This window comes from Coregonus clupeaformis, unplaced genomic scaffold, assembly GCF_020615455.1.
Source record: "Coregonus clupeaformis isolate EN_2021a unplaced genomic scaffold, ASM2061545v1 scaf0266, whole genome shotgun sequence".
Classification (NCBI taxonomy): Eukaryota; Metazoa; Chordata; class Actinopteri; order Salmoniformes; family Salmonidae; genus Coregonus; species Coregonus clupeaformis.
Window position 1 is genome coordinate 199,581 of NW_025533721.1, and position 11,989 is coordinate 211,569.

The 11,989-nt window shown below is 39.7% G+C and overlaps 1 protein-coding gene across 1 annotated transcript; it reads left to right on the forward strand.

The window, feature by feature from the left end:
* Positions 1–807: 807 nt before the first annotated feature.
* On the forward strand, positions 808–7,784 carry LOC121573328 (G1/S-specific cyclin-D1). Its single transcript, XM_041885213.2, has 5 exons — positions 808–1,350; positions 2,725–2,940; positions 3,220–3,379; positions 4,099–4,247; positions 4,389–7,784. Exons 1-5 carry the CDS (start codon positions 1,153–1,155, stop codon positions 4,542–4,544), a joined length of 879 nt encoding a protein of 292 aa, XP_041741147.1. The 5' UTR covers positions 808–1,152; the 3' UTR covers positions 4,545–7,784.
* The last annotated feature ends 4,205 nt before the right edge of the window (positions 7,785–11,989 follow it).

Below are 11,989 nucleotides of genomic sequence, written 5' to 3' on the forward strand. Positions count from 1 at the left end.
GGGGGTCAGGTTTTTAAACTTTTCTATCATAAACTTTTCTATAATTGACCACGTTATTCATCTTGTACAGTACTATGGCCACACACACACACAGCACTGTCAAGTGAGGTAGTGCACTTTTGTTGTTCCACTTTAATGACATAAAATTCAACTGAAACCTGAAATCAATATTGTTAATAAGCTACTTTGTCTAAATTAGAGATGTTTATAATGCAATTATTATTAGGTTTTAACGTAAACGACTTTGCACATCATGATTTACTCTTGACTTTGTATAAATTAGAGATGTTTATAATGCAATTATTATTAGGTTAGGCTTTAACGTAAACGACTTTGCACATCATGATTTACTCTTGAAATATTCAATAGCCTGCCTTATTCAATGGCTCTGATAGTTTTTAATGCTTTTTAAAGGTTTTGTGATGCATAGGCCTATTGAATATGCCTGCAATCTGAACACGTATATAAATTGCTGTATAATGATTACGTTAAAGTGATTTAAAAAATACATGTCCTACTGTTAAGTGTCTTTGTGTGGTAGAAGCTTGCCCATGTGCTCACCTCATGTTCGACAGGGTGAAGAGAAGAGAAGCCGGGGCTATTCTCAGATGGCTTTTTTCATGAATGTGTCTATACCGCCCCCTATCAAAATCGAACCAATTCACATTAATCTCTGCATTACCAATTTCCCTATACCGACACTAGCCATACATCCCTCCTCCCTCAAACCCCCACCACTCAGCGTCCCTTCTCCTCACCCCCTCCTGACTCCCCTCGGCTGTATAGGCTACGCCACCCAGAATACTGGGACCTCCCATTTCCATACCTATAGGAGTGGATCAGCAGCGATGGGAAGGACTTGGAACTTTAGAGGGGTAGTTCTTTAGAGTTATCCTCCTCTCGCTATAGACTCCTTAGCTCGGCTCTCTCAGACTCGCTGTTGCTTTGATCTTCTCCTTAACAACAGTTAACGTCATCGCATAGCCCTCTGAAGGGGAGGTTTGTCTAGAAGGGTGAAGCGTTGGAGCTCTCAGAGGGCTTACACTGTAGGAGCAGCAAGCAGCATCTACCGAGCCTCACTCACTCCTAACAAGAAGCACCTCTTTTGATTATTTATTCAGCCCTAAAACGCAAGCTACTACCGCAAAAGACATGGAACACCAGCTGTTGTGCTGTGAAGTGGAAACCATCAGAAGAGCTTACCAAGATGCCAACTTACTAAATGACCGAGTTCTACAGACAATGCTCAAAGCAGAGGAAAATTACCTTCCGTCTCCGAATTACTTCAAGTGCGTCCAGAAAGAAATAATACCTAAAATGAGGAAAATTGTGGCTACATGGATGTTAGAGGTGTGTATATTTATGATGTCTAGATTTATTGCTTAAAAGTTTGTGTCCAAACACTAACCATGCACTTTGGACGCAATGTATGGAATTGGTCGTTTTATGCATCGTACGTTTTATGAGCATGACCATTCATATTATGTAAACTTACTGACATGTAGTAGGCTAATCTTTCATTTGTGTACGGTTGTCCAAGTAGGCTAAAATAGATTTGGAACACGGTCGTAGCATATTAGGCTATTTCCCATGTATTGTGTGTGTTCAGTAATTACAACACTTGCAATGTAGCTGCTCGATTATTTTATTTGTCGGAGACTTAGGAAATGTATTTAGATTGAAAAAACATTCCAAATTAATAGCAATGTACACGTATGCAGTCTTACTCTTGCCAGTAGTATGCGCCATCTTTGTTGTCGTATGCGTAGGTTTTTAATATCATTAAAAATCTTTAATAATGTCAGCAATGACAGTAACTCAATCAGCAAGTCGAAAAGTATATCTTGGGTATGCACTTATAATCCTGTCGCACGGATAGCGAAAAATGATTATATAAAACCATAAAGTTTGTTTCGGTTTACTAATCAGGCTGCTGTTGCTGCAGTTTCTGAAGGTCGCTCTGGAAACATGATCATTTTCACCAAAAATGTAAATAAGAATGCATTTTAAATGGTCGGATATGATACTATATCGATTAATCAACATTTACATGTAGTTAGAGATTGAGTTTTATGTCGACATACATTTTTTATTAATTTCAGAAATTGTGAGTCAGCACAAGATCTTAATGTCGCAGGCTCCACGAGAAAGAGCGGTGTCGTGAAAATTAAATAGTTTTCATATGTTTCCTATATGAAAATTCGACACATCTTGAAACTATCCGATAAGGTATATCATAAGGATCATTTACATGCTAATTTGACAAACCGGGACAATTTTTACATATTTTCTTTTCTTTTTTGAAAAGATGACGAACTAGAAATTTAAGGGGAAAGTTGCATTGACGCCACCTTTGTGTCTTAGTAAGAAGCGACTGAAAACAGCCTAAATTCTCAACTCTTTCAATTTCCGTTTTAATTAGGCCTAAGCAACTGTTTCAGTTTGTCTAAATACATGATTTTATGTTAATTGCATTGGCAGACTATATCCTACTTTGCGCCACCTGAAGCCTACAATTAGGCCATAGCTATTGTTTTAAGGACAGCCTTTAGGAATGGAAGGATAATGCAAAAAATGTGTTGTGTTGTCATTACAGTATTTCGTTTTCACTTATGGACGGGCATATTTATTGGTATATACAATCGACCTGAATGCACTTATAGTCCTATATTATAGGCTACTGTAATTTGAGGCTATAGGCTAAATTGCTGTTTTCACTTCTAGGTGTGCGAGGAACAGAAATGCGAGGAGGAGGTTTTTCCCCTGGCAATGAACTACCTGGATAGATTTTTGTCTGTGGAGCCCACAAATAAAACCAGATTACAACTCCTGGGAGCTACTTGTATGTTTTTGGCCTCAAAGATGAAGGAAACGGTCCCGTTAACTGCAGAGAAGTTGTGCATTTACACCGACAACTCCATCCGGCCCATCGATCTATTGGTAAATGAGCAATGTCAATCTTCTAAATAGACACTGTATATGGCTGTAGTTATAATCCATCCAGTTGTGTTCATTTTAAAGACAGTTTGCATCAAAGAAAGAGTTTGGTTTCTTGTACATTTCACATGGTAGCATACAGCGGTTAGGCCAGTGTAGCGCAATTACATGACGAGGGCGACATCTCCCTCTAGTGGAAATAACGTAAAATGTAGAATAAATTATGTGAAGCCACTTGTGAAGTTCGATTGTCTCATTGCGCCCGTCTGTCTTTCTTTGTAGCAAATGGAACTACTGACTCTAAACAAGTTGAAATGGGATCTAGCATCAGTAACACCGCACGATTTCATAGACCATTTCCTCTCCAAGCTACCGATCCATCAGAACACGAAGCAGATTCTGCGCAAGCATGCCCAGACATTTGTGGCTCTCTGTGCAACAGGTAGGCCCAGACATGAACCATTGTCTGTTAAGTGTGAGCTTTTTCCTGTCACTGCTCCATAACCACTTTTTCAGGGACCAGTGGCTAATATATATGTCAGATGCAAGATTTACATTTTGTCTGCATTTTTCCCCACTTGTGAGGATAACTCTTCCTCCTTGAAGGCCCCCGGGTGGCCAATGGTCAATCTAAATGGTTGGGGGTATGGGCACTGGTGCAGGAATGTTTGAGTGTACAAGGCCTAGCATGTTTTATGGAGGGTGTCTCAGTCACTTTGTAGTGTGGACAAGTAGAGGAGATACTGGAATGGAGTCAGTGATCTATTTTTCTCCAGCTCAGTTTGATGTGATTATGAGTTTGCTTCTCACCACATTGGTTTGTTTGCTTAGTTGTTTCTCCCCAAAGTCAGGGTTTGCTCAATAGAATTTGAATCAGTTGTCACTGGGGGTATGTTTTAGGGCTATTGGAAGAGAAACAGGATATCCATTGTCCCCTACCTCATTCTGCCAGAGCCTAGAATGGCCTTCCTCACATACCCTCCATCTGCTGTGGTCTCTCTCTCTACCCCTATATACAATACTTGATAGCTTTGTCTGTTTTATTTACCACATTAATCCTATTGAAAGCTCAGGTGTACCATTTAGCCAATGATCTGTTTCAGATGTTTTGCTTTACGACTCAAGTACTTACCATCTCTCTTTCTTTTGTCTTCCCTATAGATGTCAAATTCATCGCCAACCCTCCCTCCATGATCGCAGCGGGCAGCGTGGCAGCAGCAGTACAGGGGCTGTACCTAAAGATCAAAGACGGTGCACTGTCATCCCAGAACCTAACCAACTTCCTGTCCCAAGTCATCAGGAGTGACCCGGTACGTCAAACACAGCTCCCCAGACCTTTACATTGCACCACACACATGCTTGCATTGACTGTTTGTCACAAACCCTTTCGCTACTATTGTCTTTAAGGTATTTTGCATCATTATGCTGACAGTATCTCTCTCTCATCACAGGACTGCCTGAGGTCGTGTCAGGAACAGATTGAGTCTCTGCTTGAGTCTAGTCTGAGACAGGCACAGCAACATAATGTCTCCACAGAAACAAAAAGGGTAGATGAGGACGTGGACCTGTCCTGCACCCCTACAGATGTGAGGGACATTAACATTTGAGTGTCATCCTCCTCATTTTTTTGGAAATATTTTTGAGGCTCTGGCCTTACCAAGAGGCCATCTGGGAAAAGAGGACATCAGCGCACCCTCGAGTCGTCACCCTCTGAACACCCTCTGGCAAACGCTTTTGTGCCACACCTGTTACGGTGCCCTGGCCTATATGGCCTCCCAGTGACGTGTGGCCGCCCTCAGCCAGGGCTGTCAAGAAAAGACTGAACACCTCACTTTTCTGAGACCACCAGTCATGTTCCCTCTCACTCTCCCATCCTGTCTGGCTCAAGACATCAACAAGGATGATAGCAAAAACGAATTCTTATGAAAGATACACAACTATATGGATGAAATGAAAACATTATAGTTTATGTGCAAGAGTAAGCCACAGAAATATACATTCTTACCACCTAATGTTGAACTAGGATTTTTAAATACCATAGACTGACTCTACATGCTTACTTAAAACATTCAAAATAACATCGAGTAGGAATTTTTAGTCTGTCTTTGTGTCTAGGTTTTTATTTGAAGTATAAATTCATTTATAAAAGAGAAGGGGCATTTTTTTTTCTCTATTAGATAGGCATTTTACTTGCTATCAAAGCTCCCCTGTTTTTTTTTGCAGTCTAGGCATCTGTGTATCCCCGCTTGCTTATGCGTTGTCACTTTATTATATTGTCTAGACTTCTAAAGAAATTCTGAGCCCCTAGTTTTGGCCTCTTCTCTTTTTAACTGGGTTGTATAACTCAACAGTATACTTTTAGTATATATTGCTCTGTTTTATTGTTTAGATGATTGTGGATTGCTGGTGCTGAGGTTTGCCAAATAAGTTCATTCATTCTTCAATATAAGGACAATTACTTTATATTCAATTAGGAGTAAATTGAATGAACCAGCATTGTTTGGCTGTTGATTTATGATTAATTTTTTCCTCATTGTACATATTTCAAAAGCTAGCAATGACACGATAAGCTAAAGTCTAGCATTAATTGCAAATCTTTACCATGCAATCCACAGTTACGTTTTTTGTGTGGTTATATCTTACTTTCTAATACCATTCCATTTTTAAAAGCACTTTTAGTCAGTTTTTTTCTGACTCATAAAAAAAAATCACAGAAAAAATTAGAAAAAATGGAATGGGGTGGAGCAGGTCTCTTTTAACTGTGGTGTTCTGTGTGTTACAATTTTGCGTACAAGTCAACGCAGCCCAGCAGCAATCCCGTGTACCCTTGATGTAGAAGGGTATTATTTTGGAGATTGTTATGCCACAGTTCTTACAGGAGGGGTCTATAGTGAGACGAGGATTGTGTGTGGCATGTTTCAGCATCCTGTATCCCATCGCTTGAACGGCATCCAGAGCATTTGAAACACTAAAGTATCAAACTTGAACGCTAAAACAAAGATTAAGTGTGTTTATTATTGCATATTTTACTCTTGGAGCCAGTGCAGATTAGAAACAGGATGCCAAAGTCTGTCTCTAACATTTTGTACACAACTATTTACCATAGTGCTTAACACATGCCTGCCCTCAAAATCATGTATGACAGTGTTTTCTCAATACAAAACTGAAAGAAAACACCATAGTTAAAATGCTGTTTAGAATGTGTAGTTGAAAAAAAATGTTTTTGTTTAGAGATGATTTTGCACAAACCTGAAGACTTAGGCTATGTTTATGTGGCTTGCCTAAGAGAAGTGGATCACTAAGATGGGAAGGGTAACGTTGAAAAGTGGGAGTGGGAAAACGGGAGGCAAAAAGGGTGACAGCTTGACAGCAACACATTTTTGTTGAATTGCTGAATTAAGGTGTTTGATTGTACATTGAGAAAAAGAGATGAGAGAACAGGATAATGGGAGAGCACACTCCTCCTTTTGAGCTGCTATGGAGGAATTCCCAGCAAAGTGTAAAACAAAATGAAAAACAACAAGAAAAAAACAATGCTTTTTCTCCTATTGTTTGCTGCTATATATTTTTTTAATACATATAAATGTCAATATACTGCCATGTAATAGGTTTTTAATTTTCTATGAGAAAATTATGTTGACATCTTTGTTTTTGTAGTTTTATGTCATCAGTTTTTACTTTAATATGATTTCATTGCTATTCCAAAAAGAGGAAAAATTAGACAATAGACATGGTTTTTATCAACAATACCTCATATTACAGTCAAGATTATCTTTAATTTAGTTCTTTTTTTTTAGTTCTTTTTTTATTTTACTTGTTTGTTCAGTGGCTGATAGTCCTGTTTAAACTGCTAATGGTAATGCATTGATCATTATCCAAATGGGTCCTGATGAGAGCAAGTAGAGAGAGCATTGATTGAAACTGGTGCCATAACAGACCGGATTGTATAACTCTTTTGAGTGTTAAGCTGTCTCATTGAAAGTCTTCATCCCCTTTAGGCCCCTGAAGGCCCATCTATTTTATATTTATAAAGCATTTGCTCGAGTTAAAACCCTTAATGAGTTTGAGTTTGTTAAATACCAAGCCATAGAATTATTTTCAAATCATCATGCCGTTATTCCACACAGTTCAGTTCATGCTATTCTAGATATCTTGTCCTCCACCAAGAAGCATAGCATATTTATATTTGTGTCAACTGCACAATAAACGGTAAATAGATTAAATCTTGGAACACTGCAGTTTTTTCTTAACTGATCCGCTACTGGAACATTGAACCAAAAGAATGGGCTACAGATATTATTGGCACACTTCCATTTGACCCAGACATCCTTCAATCAGAGTAATGAGTGTGAGAGCCAACAGTGGTTCACTTAGCCATAGACATGATGCTGCTATATGTTCTGGTTGTAGATGTGAGGTAGGTCTAGTGTTGCCAAGTGTTTGACAAATGATGTTGCTGCAAGCTGCTGAAATTTCTACTCGCTAACAAAGGACCCAGGATGGAAATATTGTTTTTCTGTCTAGTGTAAGGAATAATTGTTACCTCAAAAAAGGAAAAAAATACATGTTGATGCCCCTGTGCTCAACTAAAGATGACATTACATATTTTTGTCATATTAATAAAAAGTGTTGTTAGTGAAAAGAAAACAGAAGGGGTGGAGATCTTTGTCTAAACTTTTCAACAGAATGTGCTGCAGTGCTCGCCACCAGCTTTTTACCATTGCTTCTATTGTTAATGACGGTCGGGTGGGTCGCCCCTCTTACTGAGCTGTGGGTCAGGATCTGTGTTCATTGCAATGGGTCAAAGGTCATCTGGGGTCCAAGAAAATAAAGCAAAGATTCTGAAATGTCTGCTTTATGATGTCTGTTTTGTGTAACAGTCGCTGGTCTGAAATGCACAACCTTTTGCAGATCCATTCTAGAAACATGATTTGAATATCAAACTAAACTAGAATTAAAAGTGGATAAAAAACATCCTGTTTTGTCTTTTCTTGATGGGAAAACAAAAAAGAATGTTAATGTTGATGTCTTTTACAATGTCACATGATACATATTTATTTCTAAAACAAACAGTTATAGTATTCCATACATTCCTCAGTTAAGATCAGTAATCATCCATTTTGAATAGGAAGTTATAGATTACTGACACTGACAGAATAGTTTAAAGCAACATTGATATACATGATGATATTGAGGACATTTTCCAAAATCTAAAGTAGAAATGCTTTTGTGGGGCTAATGATTACCCATGCTATTGGTTAAAGCATGAGTGTGTGACAGTACTCATTGATGTATTATGCAAATCATTCCTTTGATCAGGGTTTTCTATAAAGAAAAAGGCGTGAAATTCTAATCCTTTCCCACAGCCCTGCAATCGTGAGCTGGACAAACAGTGGATAAAGGGTTTCAGCACATAAGGCAATGCGGCACCAAATCCCTGCTGGCACACAGACATCTCTCTCTGTCTCTCCCTCTCAACATCATGCCACAATGTATCTTATAGCATTTGTAAACTAAAGGATTAATAAAACTGCAGCCATAATGCTCACTATTTGACAAGCACCAAAACAACTATCATAAGATGTCTAATCTAACCCAGGGTTATAACTGTTTTACTAATGATTTATTAACCCTAGCCTTAACACCAGCCCTAGCTTTAACCTGTTGTTGATTATATCGTAAACCTTTTGCATCCATATCTGACCATTACCATATGCCGCCAAATTCTGATATCTTTATACTAATTGGTCCTTTGACCAATCAGATCAGCTCTTTTGCCAATAATCAGCACTGCATTTTATCACTGGAGACAATTTTCGTACACATCACTGCATTTTGTATAGTTCTGTTGGCTGGGAGTATCTGACTATCAGAAGGGCCCAGTACTGGCTACTTTTTGTATGTAAAGTTGTTCTTCATATACTCCCCCACTATTAACTGGAGATCCAGCTATTTTTAGACCCGCTCTCTGGACTGGTTGGTTCTGGAGGTCCTGCGGGTCTCCACTGACCTGGGGAAAAATGCTTTTTGTTTTTATGCCCCCAGCTCATGGAATAGCCTTCAGGCCACCTTGAAATTAGACTCGCTTGTCTCCATTGGACAGTTTAGATCGAGCTTAAGGGAGGTGAAATGTGAAGGTTGTGTTTGTTTTGATTAAGCTTGTTTTATTTATTGTATTGATATTATTTATTGTATGTTTATGTTTTGCATTTGTATTTATTAAGGATCCCCATTAGCTGCTGCCAAGACAGCAGCTACTCTTCCTGGGGTCCAGCAACATTAAGGCAGTTATATACAATTTAAAATATTACATGACATTACATTTTAATAACACTTTTCACAACATGTTCACAAGGCTCCCTTGCAAATGAGACCCTGGTTTTATTGGTGACCCACCCTGTATAAATATAAGTAATTTACAGATAGCCAGGGGCACACTCCAACACTCGGACATCATTTGTAAGCGAAGCATTTGTGTTTAATGAGTCTGCCAGATCAGAGGCAGCAGGGAAGACCAGGGATGTTCTCTTGATAAGTGCATGAATTGGACCATTTTCCTGTCAAAATGTAATGAGTACTTTTGGGTGTCAGGGAAAATGTATGGAGTAAAAATTACATTATTGTCATTAGGAATGTAGTGAAGCAAAAGTAAAAGTTGGCAAAAATGTAAATAGTAAAGATACCCCCAAAAATGACTTAAGTAGTACTTTTAAGTATTTTTACTTAGGTACTTTACACCACTGTGTAAAAGCAACTGATTGTTGGGTAGGTCACAATAAAATGTCAAAGGCTTTCAGATGGGCCAGAGTAAAGAAAAGATGGGACCCACTGGTCTAAGGCCCTGGGCATTTGTGAAGGAACTCTTGAGTATTTCACATAAACCTGTGGGCGTCTGAGGTTCGCATTAATACGGTGTCCTCAGCCTCTGACATCTTAGCGCTTGCGGTTTCAGAGGAAGGATCAACATTGCTCCCCAAGTGCCATCAAAGGGTACAGGGATGGACTCGTCAGGACATGCTATCTCAGTGTGGTATCCTTTCAACATTTTTACCCATGTCTGTAGCTATGATGCAGTGCAGACCTTCACAACTGAGAATTAGGCATTTCTCACTCATGCCATTGGTAAACAGTTTCTATGCCAGGCAGCCACATAGGAGAATGCTGTGCTGACCTGATCCCTCCTTGCCTTTGAGCAGCTTGTGACAACATCATGGATCAAATCAAATCCTATTTGTCACATGCGCCGAATACAACAGGTGTAGACTGTACAGTGAAATGCTTACTTACAAGCCCTTAACCAACAATGCAGTTTTAAGAAAAATAAGTGTTAAGTAAAAAATTGATAAGTAAAAAAATACAATAATAATAATAATTAAAGAGCAGCAGTAAAATAACAGTAGCGAGGCTATATACAGGGGGTACCGGTACAGAGTCAATGTGCGGGGGCACAGGTTAGTTGATCAAGGTCTTTTAAAAAGTTATCCTGACTTCCACAGTGATACATATCAACATTAAAATATTAAATTGAGTAGCTGATTCTGGGTGCCAAGATTAATCGTAACTGAATGTTCAAAAAACAAAAGCATGAAAACATATACTGGCATCCTTCAGATCTACAGACATACTGCATAATGGGCTAGCCTATAGCCATCTGCCCCCAGGACTGGAATGGCCTGATGTTAGCATGAAATAGGGGCCCTTGTCTCAGTTGTGTGGCCTGGCACTTATTGTATGTGTTTTGAATGGGAAATTCACATTTATCATGAATCATGCAATGCAGGCAGTTCATCACAGAGATGGGGGGTGGGGGGTGCATATGAGGCACCAAAGCAGGGAAAAACTCTATGCCACCATTTAGTTTGGGGATGCTTTTCCTCGAAGTGCCTGGCGGTTTCATTTGTCACGTCTTCTTTTCATGTCACCACTCGCCACCTGCTCCAGAAATTCCAGAACATTCTCTAAACCCTCCATGGCCCCAATAGCCCTCTCTGCCTCCACCCTTTCCTTGGCCCCATCCAGTCTGCTCGCCTAACATGGAGAATCAAAGAAACAGTGCTGCAACAGCTTTCATTCACTGGCTTACCCTCGCTCTCTCTGTTCTTTTTTTTTTGCCTTGGACTCAAACACACACAAGTAACTACGAATCAGGTCTGACTGCACAAAGATAAGCAGTGCACTGGCAGTTCCTTCTTCCCTCCAGCTCATTTGGGCTTTATCTGTCCCCCTCAGAAGGTGCCGCGGGCAGTGTTCACCTGCTGCTGCACAGTGCACCAACCAGCTGCCACTGGCCCCCACCATCACTATTTCCCCCCCCCCCCACATCCCCATCCGGTTTTGTCTATCTGAATTTTGATCTGTATATCGAATAGAAAGGGGGGCCTCGAACAAAAACAAGCGCGTCGCAACCCCCGCCATCGCTGGTGCCTCTTGATGCCATTGTTACAGCCAGAGGCCAATCCCACACATGACCCAGGAGAAGGGGCCGAACATTAACCGACTAGTGACCACCCTTGAAATCAGGCTGAAAGGCCCAGTGGTGGAATTTTATGGGGATGGAGTTGGTAAAAAAAAAAAAACAGACAGACAGTGATTGCTTTGTGCCTCTGGCAGGTGAATCAACTCTCCTGTCATCTGTCATACTGTATATAAAGTAGTTTCACAAAAAAAAGTGGCTTAGAAACACATACCACCTCAGTTTGTATTGCATAGTAAAGAATTGTGGTTTCGGTCACTTATTTAATATAATTGTGAGTTGAATTAATGCTTGTAAACTAATACACCGTAGCTGATGGAGGAGATCCGTCTCCATTCTACATTATCTCAGCAGGAGGAGCTCCCTAAAACATGGGTGTGATATTTGTCATTGACCACACAGTGGGGATGTTGTAGAGTTGAAGTTTCTGGCTATCCATGACTTCCAACTACTTGTTGATCATTTCAACCACTGAAATTATGCATCTCCTTGCGACCATTTCATAATGTTTTAGCAAGTATGAATACAAAAGGAAACAAATGTATTGGAATATGCTAACATACATACTTCACACAAGTA

Excerpts from the sequence above, each read along its gene's own strand:
- LOC121573328 (XM_041885213.2), top strand. The coding sequence starts at position 1,153 with ATGGAACACCAGCTGTTGTGCTGTGAAGTGGAAACCATCAGAAGAGCT. Across the intron at positions 2,941-3,219 it reads TCCGGCCCATCGATCTATTG|CAAATGGAACTACTGACTCT; the intron begins GTAAATGAGCAA and ends CTTTCTTTGTAG. Across the intron at positions 4,248-4,388 it reads AAGTCATCAGGAGTGACCCG|GACTGCCTGAGGTCGTGTCA; the intron begins GTACGTCAAACA and ends CTCTCATCACAG.